General features: G+C 44.1%; 1 protein-coding gene across 1 annotated transcript in view; it reads right to left on the bottom strand.

Moving 5' to 3' along the window:
• The window catches only part of SLC35E4 (solute carrier family 35 member E4), a 99,373-nt gene extending 85,685 nt beyond the window's left edge, over nt 1-13,688 (bottom strand). The window contains exon 1 of the mRNA XM_069214460.1: nt 12,141-13,688. Within this exon, the coding sequence (XP_069070561.1) occupies nt 12,141-12,774 (634 nt within the window). The 5' untranslated portion in view covers nt 12,775-13,688. The remainder of the gene's footprint in view (nt 1-12,140) is intronic.
• Between the last annotated feature and the right edge of the window lie 7,328 nt (nt 13,689-21,016).

Raw genomic sequence — 21,016 nt, 5'->3', positions numbered from 1 at the left:
AGAGCTGGCAGCAAGGTGCTGACAACAGTAATAACAACAGTTGTAATCACAGGCGAGATAACAGCTATGACAGCTACCACAACAGCATGACCACAGGAGCAGCAACAGCTGCCACCACAGCAGACATAGCAGCTGCCAAATCAGCAACTGTCACAGCAGCACCTGTCACAGCAATAAAACCAGCAGGAACTACAGCAACGACTACATTTTCATGATAGCAGGCACCAGAGCAGTAGGTTCTATTGCAGAAGGAGCCCTAGTAGCAACATCAGATTTGACCACAGCTACCACCTCAGTAGCAACAACAGTTTCAACAATAGTTACAAGGACTGAGCAGTTATGACTGCTTCAATGAGAGCTAAATCCACAGGAAAGGTCACAGCAGCGACCACAGCTGCCACCACAGCATGGGCAACAGCAGCAACCACAGCTGTAACCACAGTAAAGATAACAGCTGCCAGAACAGCATCAACTGTCGCCAAAGTAAGGACTACAGCAGCAAAAAAATGCCAGCCAAGCAGGGGCTCACAGCAGGAACAGCAGTTGCTACAACATCATGAACCCTTGAAGTAACCATGGTTGCAACATCTCCTACACAGTAGGGCCAATAGCAGTAACAACTGTTACAACAGTGGCAATCACAGGTATCGCAATTGTAATGACCACAGCAGCTGCCACAACACCAGGAACCACAGCAGTGACAGCAGCTTTAATCACAGCAAAGACAACGACTGCAACATGGGCCAGCAAGGTAGGGACAATAGCAAATGCCACAGTTGTGACCATTGAAACAAAAAACAATAAATCAAGAAGTATAATACTTGAATCAGTCTTAGCCACTGGAAATTTACTCTGGGACACATTCATGTCCATATTTTTTCATTATGCCACTACAGACAGGGACCACCCATACACATACAAATCAACCTTGCTATGCCCTCTCCCATATGAAAAGGAACACCAGCAACTCTAGACAGGTTTTAGCCTATTGGACCTCATCGTTTGGATACAGCTTGAATCCTATGGAAGAGTGAGCACAGGATCCATCCTCAGTGTACCCTTCACACTTGGGGTGTCTCACTGAGAGAGAAAAACGAGCAATGGAAAAAAACAATTGGACAGACTTTAATGTACTAACATATGTAAACAAAGGCAGGAACAAACCACAACTAATTGTCCTTCCTGTCAAGTCAACCTGCCTCTTTCTATCTTTATGTCTGTGCCCTGTTTTTATTCCCCAACCTTGTGGTGACATTTAGCAGGTTACAAAGTGTCACTGCACAAATAGTCTGTGCGGATTTGTGCAGGGCATGACCTCATGGCTCCTCCAAACGTTGTTTTAATGCATGCAACAAACACAACAGAATGCACATAAAACATCACCATTTGTCTTAAACAGTGTGTTATATAGCCCAAGACTTCAGCGTAGGTGCCTGCGGTGAGTCATGGTCATTTTTACAGCCATTGGCTGCTAACTGGAAAACAAAGCCTGTCTTTAGGTGAGAGGGTTAGGTCTCAGCCAAGTATGACTGAAGGTAATCCTGGCTGAGAAGAGTCCTAAAATATAGAAGCTTATATTTTTGAGTCATATCCCTGACTATAAAGAGGGAAGTCAGCCGTGGAACACTCAGTATTTACCTAAGTACTGAAATCTGTCCGCAGCTGAAAAGCAGTGCCTCATTTTGGGCGTTATCGGGAAAGCTTTTTCTAGCCCACCCTTCATCTGAGTGCTACAAATTCATCAAAGTATTCATGGATGAGAAGTGATGGAGTTAACGCATGAACATTAGAAAGCACAAGTCGGACACAAGGAGTGGCAACGCCTGCTCAGTGTTTCCGACTCATGCTGCCTGTATTTCATGCATTAATTTGAAGAAATTCCGAGTTATGCGTATTACATTTAAAAATGTCAAACGTAAAAAAAGACAACGCAGCTCTTCATGATACAAACTCTGAACCCTACGGCTCAACGTGTTTCTTAGAAGGTTCGGCAGCTCACATGTTGCTCCTACTGGTGAAAGCCAAGGACCTCGGGGCAACAAATACCTTCTTTTAATTTTGTTGTGAAGTCTTGTATCTAGCTCAAAACATTTCATTCCTGTAAACACCTTGCAGAAATGTGCCGTAGATAAAAACACGTGCAAAAGTGCACACCTTTGGAGAAGACTTTAAAGAAATTGGGTAAAGAAGGTCATTTTTCGTCGCACCATTAAAATTAAAATTTCTTACATCACCGCCACTGTGTCTCCAATATTGAAACGAAATATTCCCAACCCAAGTATTCCTTATTCCTCATATGTTCCAAAAATATTTTACTGGTTATGAACATCAAATATCCCCCGGAAAGTCAACATGGACCACAGATTATCCACAATAGAGTATTTGAAAAATATTGTCCGTTCTTACAAATATGAATATCAGACAAACATGATCTGCTCAGAAACTATCAATAAATTACTTTCTATTGTCGCTATATCCCTCTACCTCAATCTCTGCCCCTTGGTCTAATTCTCTCCATAACTCTAATTCCAGGACTCTGTAAAGCAGTTTCGGGGATCTCTCACTCTCCAGGGATCTCCTTCTATCACACTGGAATGGATCTGGTACTTATTGACATAGTCCAGAAGGGTTCTCATCCTCCCTTGTCCTGACTCCAGGTTGAAAGTTTGAAATTAAATGTTTGAAAAGCCAAAAGTTCGAAATAGAATCGAGACACGAACAGCAAAAATGAATACAATATGTGATAGCCATTTGGTTGCAAAGCCAAAAGTTCGAACATATTTAAAATCATTTTTAGCTATTTATATTAAGTATTTTCCAGCACAGTACAGGTTTATGCATACTATGAATACATATCACAGTAATGTGATCCCGCTATAGGCATTAGGTGTGCATCAGGTGGCGTTAGGATCAACAGAAGTCATTGGCTCACTAGGGAAATAAGCCAAATTAAATAAACATGAGAACAAGCCATGACTACTACATTAATACTGTGATGAGCCACCACATAAGAAATTAGACGTTTTAAGAATTTTTTTGTTGTAATGTTAAGGTTGATTTTAAAACTTGAGGCACTTCTGCCCAAAACATCTAAATCCGACTCAGACTTCATGTGATTTTGTGCTGTCAATAGCCAGGTTCAGGAGTATAGTCTACTAAAGCATTTTGGCTGTCATGGCCCACAACGATTTTCTACACGGCAGAAGTTCTGATAACGTCTGTACTTTGAAAAATGTCTTTTGGTCAACACTAATGGGCAGGCCTCCTCTTCTGTTTTCTTCAGACCCACTCTGTGGCCATATGATAGGAAGTGCCCCAAGAGCGCGGCTTCAATGTGTCCCGTGCATTCCTCTTCTGGGACAGTTTAGCATTATAGAAGGGGCTGGGGACGCTGGGGCAACCCCTTCTGTAACACTGATCTCACAGGTGCTAAACGTGAACCGGCATGAATCTCAAGGGGACATTACCTCATTTGTATGGGGTGTGGTGCCATGTTAATGAGAGAATCTGTGGCCCACACACAATGGGGGTTATTACAACTTTGGAGGAGGTGTTAATCCGTCCCAAATGTGACGGATATACCACCAGCCGTACTACGAGTTCCATAGGATATAATGGACTCGTAATACGGCTGGTGGTATATCCGTCACTTTACCGTCACTTTTGGGACGGATTAACACCTCCTCCAAAGTTGTAATAACCCCCAATATCACTTATGCAGGCACCAAGACAAAGCGGCAATCAGGAGGCATAGTGACTGCCCCACATAAAGGGGGGACACAGTCAGTGCACAGCTTACTGTGCCCTTTGGAAAGGGGGAAACCGGTGTCCTAGGGACACTTCAGTCACCCCCCTATAGGAAGGTGCAGTCATTCACTGTACCTGCCTGCGGCGGGGTCTCTCGGACGCTTTGAAGCCAAGGTCGGGTTGCCACTTTCAGTGAAAGGTGAGCCAGCCGCTTTGACAATCTATTCTCCTTTCACAAATGTGCTGTCCCCAGCACAGGCACAAGTTCTTGCTTGCATTAGAAAAAGCACATTTGCGCTCATACGGTTCAGTGTCTCAGTCTGTGCCTGGTGCACAAATTTTAGGTATGCACCGCAGCACAGAGTGGGACACTGTGCTGTATCCATAACGTGGCCCTTGGTTTTCAAATATGATCATGCGCTAACCATCCCACACCCACTCACAGCAAGATTCCAGCTGTGTTGTGCTTTTTGCGCTATGTACCCAGAGAAAGATCCTTTCTGCCCGTTTTATGGGTACACAAGAAATGTTTTAATGTCACATCTCGTATCCTCTGCATTGCATAAATTCATTATGCATTGGGCCTGTCAAACACAAGATCTTCCACCATTTAGCTGAGAGTCTTTTTCTTGGGTCTCTATGGGAGATCCAGTCTCTCAACATCCTAGGAACCTATACTTGATGTCATACCAAAGGTATAATCTCAGGGCTGTTTGCATTGTACTTCACACTCATAGATAGAACTGATTTTCGGCACTCTAGAGTTCAGATACAGCATTCAGCACTACGGTTACATTATGTTGCTTATGCCTTACTCCAGGTGCCCAAGATCACAAGGATAAGGATCCGGGTTTTCCACTCAACTTGAATTATATGTGTTGTTCTACTGGCTTCTACATATTGTAGTAAAGAAAGAAGCATAATCCCTCCCGCATGCCTGTACCCTTCCTTCATGTTAGGTGCTGTTAGCTTGAAATTTTTGCAGTCATCACAAAGGCTAAAAACCTATACGATACCGACCAAGAAAGTTTTATGATAGTTTCTTCATACACTACGGCAACAATTTGGAATTCTCTACATACATTCAGATATTTATACTCAATCCTAACATTCTAAAAACATCTAAAACATTTCTGCTTTGCACATTACCTGGTGACAATGGAGTTTCCTTCCATTCTTGTACAGGTAACTATCTGCATCCCTGTTTCCTACCTTTGTACCTCAGGATGGAAAACTAAAGCACGAAGCCCAACAAGCTATAGGTAACTGATGCTTTAGAGTTAAAAGAGCTAGGGGTAAATGCTGGGTATAAAGAAAAAAATACAATAAAGTGCAACCAAATGATATAAAAAGCAATCATGAACAGCAACAAAACGACTGAAACATAAATATAAGTTTCAGAGTAATTAGACAAATCAGTGGGTTTTTAGTCCTACCGTGCATAAATGTAAAAGGGCAGAGAATTGACGAATGAAACAAAGGTTGGGCTGAACAACATTAGGTGACAAATGCAAATGTCAGGTCACGGAATGTAAAACAAGTTATAGGAGTGTGAATAATATATCCACTGTGAAACTTTGCTAAAGAGACATTCTGGTTCTTAATCAATGATCACACGTGAACCTATGTTACAAAACAACCCCACAAACTTGCTGAAAACACTTCAGTTGAAGGGTCATTATGGTTACAGGCCAAAGTGTAAACATCATTGAATTGGCATCTCTAAAGACATCCAACCCTTCGGCCTTACACTGTTCAAGCTGCATACAGGGAAAAACAGCACAGTTTGAGGCAGGGCGTTCAGCACGTGGCCTTTAGATATGGTCCAGTTCAGCTTAGTACTCCTTGAAAAGTCACGGAGAGTAAATATGGCATGATCTGCCACCAAGCCTTCCATGTTTCTGGGGAAGAGAGAGTACCTGTGTGAAGGACACTTAGGGTATAGTCTTTGGCCAGGTTCTTTGTGCACTGCATTCAATGGAATCGCGCACACCTGGCAATAGGATCAAGACCTTTATGTTACATGACCTTCAGTTACACCTTTGCACGATACATACACTGATATTTGGCACACAAAATATGAACTACATCATCAGTGTTGTTCATGACATCATTAAGTAAGCCAATCGTAATGTCATGCGTGAGGTCACTAGCAGTGTATTGGGCAGGGAGTTAAGGATGTATAGATAATTGTAGTGTATTATATTGTAATCGCTGTAGAGCTTCATAACTTGCAAATATCAGAACATTTTATTTAGTTTTTGGTTCATAACCGTAACATCCTTTTATTAGCATTTTTTCACCCAATGTGTTGCGTTTTTAATACCACAGGTTTCTATGTGATCTACTGAAACAATATCATTTTAAAATAGTTTGTTTTTAGCATTAGGCTGCATTTTTTGGTGGGGGGGATTGAATGATATCCTTTGTTTACTGTCCACGGTGCCCACGTCGCATGAGCTACGGCTATTACCCATGTCAAATGCCCTTTAAGTTAGTACCATTGGACAAGGACTGTGGTAATTTTATGTACCCAGCAGTACATGGTCTGAGGCCATACACTGTGGAACTGTTCACTGATCTTGATCTTGGCCCATGGTCTGTGCCAAGAACCCATTCCCACCTACATTTAAAAGCAATGTTTAGGTCTGCGAAACATGAAATGTGGTTAAAAAAACACTTTTTTTTTTATTTCTAGGAGTGAGGGGATGAACAAAGATGTGCATACAAGTGCTCATAGGTACTCTGGCCAATAGTACTTATGAGGCATGGCATTCATCCATGCTCCGCAGGTACTGGGTAACGGAGCATGAGCTTCATTCAGATCCTACATGTATTATGTACAGGGCATGAACTTTGTTCATGCCATGTATTCAGTGCCTAGGCCCCCTAAATTTATTTTTGAAGATTCTGCACACTGCAAATCACAGTTATTGGAGAGTTCTAGGAAGCATAATAAGTGTGAAAAGTGTCTAGAAATGTGAATCTGAGTGCACAGACAACAGTTCAGGGTCTTCCCACGACTAATAACTTTTTTAATCCTTTAATAGTATTTTCAGCTCATCCATACTACATCCTGGTCCCACCAGGGGAGCACTATACCCACCTCCCCACTCCATGGCCCCAGGCATAAAATCCAAAACCAAGTTCACAGATTGGAATTTCTGCTCATGACCCATGAATGCCCGAGCAAAAACGTTCAGCGCCTCTCGGTTAGTCAGATAACAGCTCTGAGTTAAAATAAAGGCCCTAAAACGTATTTATGGACACAATTCGCATAGTCACTATAAATGATTAGGCTTTTTCTTAAAAGCGCTATTTTCACCAATCCAAAAAAAAGGTTGAAAGATGAAGCAACCCTGATCTTCTGGTCTCAGATTGATGTCCATTTCGCAAGGAATGTTTACATTTATGCTTCGCAGAAATCGAGTCTATTAGAATGGGGAATGCAGCTTTTGGAATTTCTGGTTTTCCTGCATATAACTGTTCGATACCAAACTTACCTGAATGAACCCTTGTTTATGAAAGTATTTGCACATATTATAGCACTAATCTTTAATGAAAGGATGCCATCTCTCTACAATATTCTGACTATATTTTCCATACATAATACTAGTTAAGATATCGAGCTTCATATAAGGAAACAACAGCAGAACCTGCCTGTAATACTTCCTGAGAGGAGAGTTTTGAATATCACTCTGACTGACTGAGTCTTAGAAGATGGCAGGTGATTGAACACTAGATCTCGACAAAAGTGGATGGTGAAGTCAACAAATTCCAATAAAAATATCGTCTTAATGCAACCAGGTGGTGACAATCTTGACAAGGGCATCTCGAAGTGCAGTAGCACAGTCATTACCGCACTGTAGCATAGTCTTACATTGTAAACTTGGGAAGTGGAAAAATCATCATATATTTGTAGCATTGCTGTTGCTGTTAGCAAGAAGGGTAATGATGCAATGGATGCAACCACAGGGACCCTCCCTAGAAATGTGGGCAAATGATGCGAATGAGTGGTTGTTGGCTGAGGACATCTATATGACCATGGTACAAAAGGATACCAGATTGCCTGAAGACAACCAGGAATGGCAATGAAATTCAACTCAAGGAAGCCAACAGGGAAAAGGTGATGACCACCACATGGTTATGTGGACTGATGTAAATCGTTTTGTAAAGTGAATATGTGCAACCATTAGTGACACAGCAATGACTAATAGGTATTGAAAACTATTACCAGATGTATCAGGAAAATGTCGAGTTAGTGTAATGCATTCCTGACCCATGGACTCCTGATCCATATTCTGCGGACCAAGTGGTCCATTACTGATAAGGAACCAGAAGCTCATTCCTTCGCCCAGAACTTACTTGTGATGTGTAATGGCAGGAAACGCAGTAGCTAATAGTGCAAAACCCTTCAGTGCTGCATATATACATCATTGTTGTTCTAAGGGATGCTTTGAAGTCATGATATGGAGCGGGCTAAGACAATGGCATTTCCACACAGTTTTTCACATAATGCTAAACTTAAATTGATAAAATTTAACAGTTTACACAGGGGTTGTTTATCCCCTTGAAAAATTTACAAAATGTTCCCAGCGCCTCCTGTGCCTGCTGCACTGCTGCCTCAGCTATGGTACTGTCCGTCTTTGATGGCATACGGGTCCGAAGTAATGGGGCAACTTACAGACATTACTTGGCTTCTCTTGGGAGGTCTGGGCTTTTTGATTATATAGGACACCCAAAAGGATTATGGTAACAGCTCAGTTATCAGATCTTGCCTTGTTGATAGCCAAGTGGGCAGACACTCTGAAGTGGAGTGGTGCTGCTCCTCCCATGTTCTGGGGCGTGGCGTCAATCCACCATAAAGGCGACTGAGGCTGAAAGCCAGGATAGACATAGAAAAGAGAGTAGAGGCCTGTGGAAACACCACATCTCCAGAGATTGGGATGAGTTGTTGTCGGGTCTGAAAGAAGAACCCAAAGATGCCACACTACCACCATAGACATTTTCACGTTTCCCAGTCCTTGGTACGGATGAAATTATTTCCTCTGGTCTATCTACTAATTTCAAGGATTGTGTAATTATTGATGACTCCTCTGATATCTTAGCCCCATTTCTCACGGCACATTATCTGCTTTTACTCCTCCCCTCCTCTGCATGTCAATTCAAGCTCCTGTCAGATGATGCTTCTCAGCCCTTCGGACCCCTGTGATTGATGCCATCCTAATGAACTAATTCCCATAAAGCTCTCATTATTTGCGCCTGGTCTCCAACCCTGGTTATGTTAGTTGGTTTTAATAATTACCGCTTACAATTGCAGTATTCGCCTAATCCCTTTTAGACATGTGCAGCCGCTAAGGTTATCGGACGATCCTGCTTTCTTGATCAAGGCCTACATAGCTAGTAACATATGTGATAGCTGATTTACTGAAATTTGCATGAGCCCTACTAAGCGAATGTTGTACTATTATTAAATCACGTTCATATATAAATTATTTATGTGGTTATTAAAAATACCAATAAAAAGACGGTTAAAAAATTCAAGGCAATAAGAAAATGAGATCTCTGTGGTCCTCTTGCAATTAGAACATTTAGATCACAGCTTCAGTGCAGTAGGCAGAATACAACACAGCTGACCTGCAATATGTAACTGGTATTGCAGTTGTCCTGTTGTAAGTAAAATACATCACAACTGCCCTGAAATAAGACAATGTCACCCAGAAATAACAACAGAAACATCTGTCCTGTATTGTGCAAATGGTATGGCATCTGTGCTGCAATAGGTAAGAAACATGAAACTGCCCTGAAATAAGACAATGACATTCAGAAGTAACAAGAGAATATCACAGCAATCTACAATATGTAATTACAGCACAATATGTTTTGCAGCAGAAGTCCTGCAATGTGTTATTTGGCAGCTGTTCTGCAGTAAGTAAAAGACATGACAACTGCCCTGAAATAAGACAGTGGCGATTTGAAATAACAAATGAACACCAAATCTGTCTACTACATGAAATTAGAGCACATCTGTGTCTGCTCTGCATAATGCACAATATCTCTACAGTGGCCGGAAATAGGTAAGTGAAATCCCAGGTTTTTGCCTCACGAACGTCTCATCACAACTGTCCTGTAATATAAGTGGTGTTGCTAATACCTCAGAACATCACATCTGCTATGTGTAATATATATTTCCAATTACAAAGGGGGACATAGCATATCTGTCACTTTCTAGCTTCGGATTATTTTGGTGTTTTGGTCGACGTCTGATCAACAGGGAGAATGGCGGGGTGTAATGGCTGCCAATGTTTTATATTTAAAAAATGCCCTTCTTAGGGCTGGTTGATGTGCAGGCTTGATTTTGGAGGAGAGGGGTAAGAAACCGGTCTTGTGTGGTTCTAAAAATAGCTAGAACGGAAGTTGGAGACATCACACAAAGATTCCCTCACACTTATATGGAAATTCACATTTTCTCTTGGCAAATGTTCTTAATGTTTTTGAGCTTCAGTGCCCTTTACCTTTGACCCAGAACAAAATGTGGGTGACAACCATATCGTAAATTTAATGATCCCTGTAATAGTACAATTGCTACTCGGAAATAATAAGCATTTTTATATTTGCAAGTCCCCTGATCTTAAGGCCCAGGGTGTGGCACACTCTTTCGGCGGTCTCTTGTTTACCGCCATTATTTTGTTTACCTATCAGCTGATTTATGCAGCGTGCTTCTTTTAGCAAGTAAAAACAAACTCTAGTGACTTTTTCCAGTGTTCCTGCTCTCTCAGTGAGCAAAGCTTTTCCCGTGTTTTAAGGTTCTGATATGGAACTATTGTTATATTGTATTATATTGTAACTGGATTTATATATCACTTACTACCCTGATGAAGTGTTGAAACACTTTATGATGAGTAATAGCTGGTGGTTAATTTAGTGGTCATTGATTAGTTTGGTTGTTGGTATTAGTCTTGAGCTCTCAAAGAAATCACCCCATGCATTTTCTGCAGTTTTTTGTAATCAGATTAATAGGAGCTAGGTGGGGCCATTTGTGGTGGCTAAGTGAAATCATGCAAATGGTTGTTGGGATAAATAGATAAACTAGAGGAATTTAGGTAGTATGTGATTGCAGGGATATACTTTCAAAGGGGGAGGGTGGGGTCCATAAAATGAGGTGTAGATGATTTACAAAAGTACAATAAATAAAATTAAGGGAGTCAGACATGCAATTTAGCGTAGGCTATACTCAGAGAGAGAGGACTTGAGGAAGATGGAGGTAAGGAGGGGTGTCTAAGAAAGAAAGAAAGAAAGAAAGAAAGAAAGAAAGAAAGAAAGAAAGAAAGAAAGAAAGAAAGAAAGAAGAGAAGTATTGGGTCAAAGTCAGATTTTCATGTAAGGTAGAATATAGTCGAGGAGGATGCTTTTGATATCACTGTTAACCTGAAACAAATCTCTGCAGGCAGCTAGTGACCTGATATTCTTATTTCAGGGAAGAGTTCTGATTCAGGAACTTCCTGCAATGTGTAAATAATGCAAAAGTGGTTTAAGCAGGAGAAACGTTCATTTAGGTACTACCATGAGCGCCATCATTGGTGGCCATCTGCCAGTTTATGGTCACAAAACTCCTCAGTAATTCGCAGAACGTTATTATTTACAATAGTGAATATGTCATTTCTTCCATAAATGTGTTGTTACTTTATAGAACCTCGAAGCTAGGAAATTATTTTTTAGTTAAAGACAAGTTAAAATGTAAGACGAAAAACAATATGATATGTCTCATAAATAAACGCACTAACGAAGTAAACCACTTTTATAAGGAACTTTGAGGGCCCATACAACCATGCGGCCCTGCGAGCTCTTGTGTCTGTGAACCACGCATGAAAGAACTTTTGTTTCTAATAAGAATATGTTGTTTATGCATATGTTTAACTTTGAATAGATAATAATAAAATAAAGTCTAATTTGTGTATCCACTCCAACTTCCACGATTTACCAAGACGCTGGTTACAGATTACCACTGACTGTGTTCGCTCTGATTGGCCATACTCAGAGAGGCCTCTCAGATTGTCTACACTCCAGAAGTCACCCGTGTTAGCTGCACTGATAGAAATCTCCCTGGTCAGCTACAGTTACCAAAATCTCCTGGACTGGCTACCAATATCCCTGGTCTTGATGCAACATTGAAATTAGGAAGGATGTTTAGTGAAAGATATTATGGGTTGAATATACACAAATACTCTATTCATAGACATGGTGGTTCTTTGAGGCTGGGTTACTACTAGTGGTTCAGTCCCAGGCGGTGACTTAAGTAGTATCCACCTTGCCTATAGATGGTCAGCTGGATTTCCCTGCCTATGGCAATGGAAGGGGAAACAGTGAGGGTTATATACGCTAACTGCACTTACTTTGCTGAATAGCTCTTAATCCTCGAAGAAATGTTGAGACGAACAGGAAGAAGCAGCCTGCGAGGTGGAACTGTACCTCTCCAATGATGCTTAAGGAGGCTCCCAAGCATATGGGCATCATGGCAGCATATTTGAGCAGGTGGTGCTGGGTGCCCAACAGCACCCTCGACAGTGCCATGGTGAAGAGAGGCGTGGTAGCATAGGTGATCTGCGCGAAGGACAGCTGCACGTGGATGAGGCCTAAGTTGCCAAAGGCAATGCTGGCACAGAAGGACACACTCAAAAGGAATACTTTGAGTCTGGCACTGGCAGAGAGAGCCCCCTCTTCTCCAACTTTTAGCTTCACCCAACCACACCTAAGGAGAGGTACTGCCACCACGATGGCAGTGAGCATGTGCAGGGCAGATAGCAGCAGCGGGAACTGAAAATTGTACATGTGGAATATCCACTTGTTCAGACTAGCGATGGTGGTACCCGTGGCTAACCAGACGAAGACAGCTGCACAGATGTGCACCCTTGGGGCTTCCTCCACCCCCCCGGAGGCACCCACTTTGGGCTCAATAGTACCTGCAGTGGACTCACGAGCATTAAGAGCCATTTTAACCACATCTTTCCTATTGGGGACCAAACACATCTGGGCCAATTTACAGGTTTATGGCTCCCTCCTGTATTTGGTCACACTGCAGATCAGACAGTGTTCATATCTCAGAGGACTGCAGTCTGTTGTATCCTTTCAAGGCCAAATCACAATCCTTTTTTCAGTACCAGGGCTCTCTCAAGTCTGGATCACGTTGATTTGATATCATGGCGCTGGTAGAATGCAGCCATTAGCGCATTATGGCATGTTTGAGCAAGAGGACAAGGAAGTCGGTAATTAAAAAAAATGAGATAAAAGGGCTGTGTTTTTGTTTGAAAGAAACAAACGGTAAACGAGTACCCATGTGACTTGCGTTGGCCTCTGGAGCCAGGCTACTCAGAAATGCTTCTGCCCCTGAAACAGGTGATGGATCCGACTGAGGTGGCTCCTAGATGAAGCAGAGGAACACCCCCACCACAGCCTGAACATGCTGTAATCCAAGAAGAAATGACGGTGGGGGGGCAGTTAGAAGGCACTCGCAAATGTATATCCGGGGGGTCGGACTGCTCCTCAGCAGTGGCGTCTTCAAGGCTGAAGGCTCAGCAGCCGCTGATATGGCGTTTCTCTTCAGCCCAAGTGTGCGGCTGCCGGTGCGTCTACTGGGCGTTACTTGTTCTCCGGAGGCCAGTTCAGGCGGATGTTGCTGATTCACAAGTTAGCCTGCCAGGCCCGGCATCCCGTGGTGAGTGCTGCTCGTTCTCTCTCAGTCCGAGCTCGGAGCCGTCAGACTGGAAAGAGTGTGTCAGTCTGGCCCAGCCCTGCCCGTGGCGGATCCTCCCAGGTCCAGCCCCGCATCAACGCACGCTGGTGTACAGACGACAACACACACAGCTGCGCTGCTTACTAATATAGCACGTCGCCGGTGAGCTATATTGGGATGTGGTCTCTAGCCGCTTGGTCACAGAGGCGCGACCCTGAAACATGAGCTGCGCCTGTGACTGAAACATCCTCATACCTACGGCTCGCAAAGACGGCTGAAGGTGACCTGAGTCTCCTGACAGCTTGTTTGTCACCTGTCCAAAAGTTTTACACTGTAGCTGGCGCAGACCCTGCTTGGACTCCACAAGGTTACCTTACAATACACACAATACTGCTTTATTGACATTACTAGATCTGGCAGTGGCGATAAGTCTTCTACCGCTAATTTTCGCCTCCCTACATTTAGACGTCCCACCCTGCTGCTGCGCCAGACCCCACAGGGCCAGCTCAGATTGGCGTGGGCTGCTGACGTGTACTGACGCAATGGCATTTCCCTGCCCACCCGCATTTTGTACTGGAGCGTCCTCGTCGTCTTACCTGGCTCTGACGAGTGACGTCATAAGGGCAGTACCATGGCAGTGGTGGCCCGGACCCGTGTAAGCAGGGGAGAAAGGGTAAAACGTGGGTACCGGAGCTCCGGTGGGTATTAAAAAAATAGGCATAATTGGATGCATTGGAGCGGAGCCCTCACACCCTCTACCCCAGTGTCACTGCACCTGCTGCACATTTTAGTAAATAAGAGAAATGGAACATAAATGGGCTATACAATGAGAGAGAGAAGTCTGAATAACAATACGCTGCAAAGACAGAAAAGAAATGAAATAGCTCGGACGATTGAAGCTTGCCAAGCAGCTTTTACTGCCGTAGTTCACTGCTGGAGGCTACTGGCATTACCGCTCCGACTCAGTTTTACAATGTGAATTTTATGACACTGAGAGAAGGGCTAGATAAAACAAAAGGACAGGCTGCGCACCTCTTTATGTGCAAAACCTATGCCCTGGAGTGCTTTTTCATTCCAGACAATGGTACCAGCCTGGACATGCCCATTCTGATGAGGAGAGAGGCTGCCTTCCAACCACGTGTGGTACTTTCACGCAAAATAACTTTTAATTCTCAAGGTCACAGGAACTATGCAGGAATAGACGATCAAATTATTCTGCAGAGTTGACTAAATTACGCAGAAATAAAAGGCAAATTATGTGACGTAAAGCGAAACATTTTCTGGTACACATGCTCCGTCTGTCTGGTCAAAGGTATCACCTCACTGGTACCAGTTAAAGAACCAAATATAGTAAGAAGCAACAGAAAGATCACCAGTCAACGTTTGGGAAGGGTCTTCCACATTGCGCAACACGTGTAACCACATTTTTAGTAACCTTTGCTCTGTATGAGCTAGAAACAAACTTTTTTTGTTAAAATCTATATTTCGGAGCAGATGAAGGAATATGTGGCAAATCCATAATTATGCAGGAAAAGCCACAGCAGCAAAGTCACATACTTCCAGTTGCCCTAGAAATACTGTATGTCAGAACAGCTGTACACCATTCAGACACCACCACACTCTGCTCCTTGAGGCTCCTGAAATACTCCATCCTTGTGGACTTCTGAAGTCCTGCATTCACTCGGGACTTTACAGCAGACACTATGTTCTTGATCACGAAGCATTTGACCTACAAAAGTCTTGTAACATTGTCTACCCTTTGGATGCTTGAAACAATTTCTCATTTCGTACTGCTATAGCACTTGCTCTTAGGCTCTCTCAGTGGCTCACACACTCTCCCATCCTTTTCAAAACTCTCTTCAGGTTGCCCTAAAACTAGGACTCACTCTTTTCAGGCTTCTGCAGCATTTCCATCTCCCATAGCTCCTATAATAGTCCCTCCATCAAGTTTGCTGCAGTGCTCCTCTATGCTCCTGCACACCCTCTTCCTTTAGGATCCTGCAAAATCTGCTCCCTCTCATGCATGTTGAATCACCAAAGTGCCAGGGATGGTGAAAGTGAGATCACCCACCCTTTGTCTTTGATGACATCACAGGATGTTACATCTTACGTCCTTTGACTCTTGGGCCCTCATTATGACCCTGGTGGTCGCCGGTAATATGGTGGAAAGTACTGCCAACAGGCTGGCGGTACTTTCCACCATATTATGACATTGGCGGTTTGGCTTCGCCAATGTACCACACCGACCACCACAGCAGTAACAGCCACCGGGCTGGAGATATCAATCTCCAGCTTGGCAGCTGTCACTGTACCCCCTGCGGGATAATGACCCCACCTAACGCCATGGTTTCTGTGGCTTCCATACCGCCACAAAAACTATGGCGGTAGGCACTATCAGTGACAGGGAATCCCTTCCCTGTCACTGATAGAGGTATCCCCCAACCCCCTCCCCAGATTCTCCCCCACCCCCTTCCTCTCCAAACCCCCCCTACATTCACACCCCCTTCACACACACGCATACACACACCGATTCCCACATGCATCCACGCATGCAAACATCCATACACACACACATCTGCACACACTTTCATACATACACGCAGACACGCATTAACACAACACAACATACAAGCACTCACGCCTCCATACATGCACACACATTCAAGACAAAACACACACCCGCATACACACATGCACAAACATTCACACACACCCCCCCCACACACACACACCCCACCCTCCTACCCTGTCAGAGCACCCTCTTACCTGTGTTCAGGGGGTCCTCCAGCAGGAGACAGGAGGCAGCAGCGTCCGCCAGCAGAACACTGCCAGGCCATATTATGGCTCATAATACGTCCGGCAGCGGTCAACTGGTGTGGCGCTGCTGGCAGCAGCACCATCTTACCACCATCCGCCGGCATGGCGACAGCTGGATTTCCGCCATTCTTCTGGCGGAAATCCAGCTGTGGTCATAATATGGAAGACGGCTGGTAGCCGCAGCGACGATCTTTTGACGGCCGTTGCCACGGTGGTAGGCGTTTTTTACCACCAATATCATAATGAGGGCCTTAATCTTTCCAGGAAGTTATGCCACATGACATAAAATCTGATGCCATCATAATAATTAACATCACTGAGGCTCCACAATAACTGAATTGTTGGTATAACTGCACAACATAGACATGTCTAGTTTAGAAGGCACCTATGTTAGGGAGTTGACATGATATGCCAGGAGAACATTACTTATTTCTCTTCACATAATATGTAAAATTATGTGTCCCACTGAAGGAGCTAATGTGTCACTAAACACAGAGCAGTCCTAGGAACCTAAATTATTTATACCATAATTTGTCATGATGTAATAGTTCCCTTAGTGTATGCCACAATGATAAATGTATGCATAAAGCATAGGGAGAGAAACTCATTTTTTTTTAAGTAGAAGTTGTGACCACATATGTTAACTGATATAGACCATACACTGAATCTGAGTTATGTTATTGGCTTACATTATTCCTTATTGTTAATACATTCTAACTTATGATTATTTGCAAAACACAGAAGTGAAGGTTTTATTTAAACATATTTTTTCATGTTTTCATTCTAACGAAACATGGCAACAACTTGTTATAAAAATGTGCTTGCTTTTTGCTTTTTAGTTCATGTTTTTATTTAATAAGAAAAAATTTCACTGATGATTTTTTTTTTTTATAACACTGTCTGCATAATTTCATGGCCCTAGTTGAAGCTTCAGAAAGTAAACAGCATTCAAGACACTGTTTACCTTGTGTTCTGACAGTGGCGACTGGTGATCTTTAAAAGTGGTGGTGGTGGGGAGGGGGTTAATACCTGCCCTGAATTGTAGGGAGCAAGGGAGCCCATCATCTACTAGGGAGGATTTGAGGGGCTTCTTCCGCTTGAAAAAATGATGTCAAATAGTGGACTTCAGTAGAATAGCGGAGTAAAACAGCAGTCAAGCTGCTGCTTCAGTCCTTACAAAGGCGTGCTTGAAGGGAGAGATAGTGGATGGTGGTCTTTATTTTCTAGGCCCCGCGCTCCTGCTGCAACATTTATTTATAGATTTTAAAGCACATTTGCTCAAGGCAGAGCAGAATGTGGGCCTTGTCCCTTTGGGTCTCAGACCCGGTTGTAATTAAAATCCTACACTGAAATAGGACCCTAATGGGCTCTATATTTAGGTCCTCAATTTTAATTTGCAAAAAACAGTTATTGTGAAAAATGTTAAGGTGATCCATATGAGCGCCTTAGCATTCCCTAAGAGTGTTCAGGATGCTTTTGTTTTTATGTGTACATATTACTTTTGTATAGTGCATACTGTCAACGGAGTTGCCACCAGGGGTTTATAACGGGCCATGATTCATAGTTCTGGAGCTCAGGCTGAAGGTAGTACGATCTTGTTTCCCCTCAAACTTAAATGTGTACTTTTTGCAAAAAAAGGCTGTGTCATATTGAGTTAATATGTGATACTTGAAGTTTTTGATCACAATATACTAGCTCAGATAATGTAAATAACTGAACACAAAGTGTTACCCTTGTGGTAAAAGGGAGGCAGAAGGAGATAGTAATCTAGTGGCTGAATTGCACAATGTTTAACCAAAAAACAGGGGTTTCATTTCCACCTTACCACTTGACAACATTGTGGGATCCTTTACAAAACACTTTATGGCACTCTGCCTCATTGTGATTGTCAAATCTGAGAGTATTTTGAAGGATTTCCATTTAGGATGTGCATTATATAACAACAAATTGTTTGTGTATGGTTTAATAGGCAATGATGTTACTGCTCTTAAAATAACACTATGAGCCTTTTATAAGTGCACATGACGAAATGACGTCTCTTGATTCACCCAGGATAGTGTTATCGGGGGATTGTAAAAAGGGAGAAGGTAAAGTTAAGATGACAAAATATGAAAATAATAGTGCCACAGAATGTGCCGCACAATGCCACATCATTTATTTTTTGATACTGTGTAACGTAGTCAAGCCTGCTATATAGTTTGGCCCTCCATTTTTGCATAATTCCAGAGGCTATTTCCATGGCAGTCCCGCCCACAAGTCAGACCCAGCGCGGTTAGCAGCTCGAGATGAGAAATCTTTGCATCCTGTACTTTTTGTGATTGGTATTTTTTCCAGTAAAAAAACAAAGGATTAAAAATACATATGCTTACAGACAACATTTACAAAGTTTTAAATCTGAAAATAAAAACAAGGGCCCTCATTATGAGTTTGGTGGTCCGAGGACCACTCAGTGGATGCAACAGTTACACCGCTGCAGGCCTGGCAGAGTAGACCACCATTTTATGACCTTGGCAGTGTTCCGACGGGAACACAGGCAAGGCATTGCCAGTCCTGCCAGTGCGGAAGGGCTGCCGGGCCAGCTGTAGGCATCTCCAGGCCGGTGGGGAGCATGTTTCCGCCGACCATATTACAAGGTCGCACACCGCCAGGATTTCCACCGCAGTTGCCCCGCCACGAAAAGCCTGGCGGAAACAAACAATATAAAAGGGGACACTCATCTTCAAGAACACGGGCACTTATGCAGCCCCAATGGAACCGGAACTGAAAGTTTTCCCAATGCTGCTCCTGGCCATACAACATCAGAGCCAACCAGTGACGGCGACGAAGACACCAACCGTAAGTACACCCACCTAGCACACACTGGAGGGAAGGCCATTAGTACACACCCAAACACAACACACACACCCTGCATGGCTAGCGACGGCCACACACATATACAAAAAAACACCCATAGCAGTACACACACACATACATACACACTCACACGCAAACCACACACAGCAAATGGCTCATATGCAACACATACATGTGGAAGGAAAGCCAGGACAAGTTTGTTACCCTGACACCAAAGTGTCCCTGGTGCAGATATATTATATCGAAATTTGTAAATCATAAATAACTATATACAATATAGGCCTACTGGCCAGTTCAACTGTATTGTGTGCCCCACTCACACAGGGCAATATCCATGGCCCCAACTTGACTCCTGGCTGCAAAGTGGCCTCCACATGGCAGGGGCATCATTGGGGCATGCAGGCAACTCAGGGGTGAGGGGGAGGTTCTGAGATGGGGATCCCGGTTTTGAAGGCGGGTTCTTAGGTGGAGGTTTGGAGGGGGGTCCTTTGATTTGGGCTCAGGGGAGTTTAGGTTTTGACTTTGATTTAGGAGGACGGGGCTTGGGTCTGGGTTTGGGAGGGGTAACCTTGGCCTTTGTGGGGGTGGAAGTCTTAGGTGGGGGAGGGGCATGGCTTGGACCAGGGGGATCATGGGAGGACTGGGAGGTCGAAGACAGGGATTTGGGGAGGGTAACAGGGGGCTCGGGGAAACAGGGACAATTCTTGCAGGAAATGTTTCTTAGGAGCACAAGGTTGAAAATGGGATCAACGTTTGGGAGTGGAGGGAGAGGTAGTGGTTGTGAGGTGTGCACAGTGAGGTGCCATGGGTGCAGGTGCGAGCATGGATGCCATGTGTGTGCTGTGTGACTGTAGGGTGAGTGAGTGTTGGCATTAAGGTGTAGTGAGAGGAGTGGGGGAGGAGATGTAGGGAGATGGCAGGGTGGATGTGTGAATGTATGTTGTGGTGATGTTTGCAGGTAGGGTAGATGTGCTGCATGCAGGGGTGTTGACAGTTGTGCTGAGTGCGCATGTGGTGTATGGGGTGCATGTATGGGGGTCTGCTATTGTGGTGACAGTGGAAATCAGTGCACTTGTGTCAGGATCTTGGAGTGATGATGTGGTGACTGCAGGTATGAGTGGTGTCTGTGAGGGGGGAGGTGGTGGGGGAGCCTGTGTAGGGAGTGGATGTTGTTGTGTCTGTATGTGTCTGTAGTGTGTGTGTGTATGGTGGTGGTGTCTTTTGTGGTGCTTGTGTTTGTCCTTTCGAACCATGTCTGTTGATGTGGATGCATGTTGGTATGAAAGTGTGCTTTGGATGGGCGATGGGAGTGGGCTGTGGGCTTGGGAACAGGTAGTTGGAGGGGGGATGGAAGAAGAAGGGACAATGGCTGACCATCAATGAGGATGCCTGAGCATGAAAGGATCTCTGCAGGGTAGGCAGGGCACCATGAATGTCTTCCAGGTAGGCCATTGAGTGCTGCATCTGTGATGCCAGTCCCTGGATGGCATTTCATGATGGTTGACTGCCCCACAGAGATGGACCTCAGGAGGTCAATAGCCTCCTCATTGAGGGCAGCAGGGCTGACTGGGGCAGGGGCAGAGGTGCCTGCGGCGAAGGAGATGCCCACCCTCCTGGGTGAGTGGGCACGGGCAACTGGGTGGGGAGCAACAGGGAGTGCTTTGCTGGTAAGGGGGAGGCAGACAAGGATGGTGCTGGGATGGTCCCAGATGGGTCCGCCAACCCCAGGGAGCGTCCAATTGGAGGAGGAATCTGAAGATGTCGTCATCGATCCTGTCTCTGACATGGCACTCCCCTCACCCTCCGTCCGACTGGTGCCCCTTCTCCTTATTATGCTGATGTACACAAAGACAGAGGAGGAAATGGAGG

This window comes from Pleurodeles waltl, chromosome 11 (assembly GCF_031143425.1).
Source record: "Pleurodeles waltl isolate 20211129_DDA chromosome 11, aPleWal1.hap1.20221129, whole genome shotgun sequence".
Taxonomy (NCBI): Eukaryota; Metazoa; Chordata; class Amphibia; order Caudata; family Salamandridae; genus Pleurodeles; species Pleurodeles waltl.
This window is presented reverse-complemented; position numbering and strand designations above follow the sequence as displayed.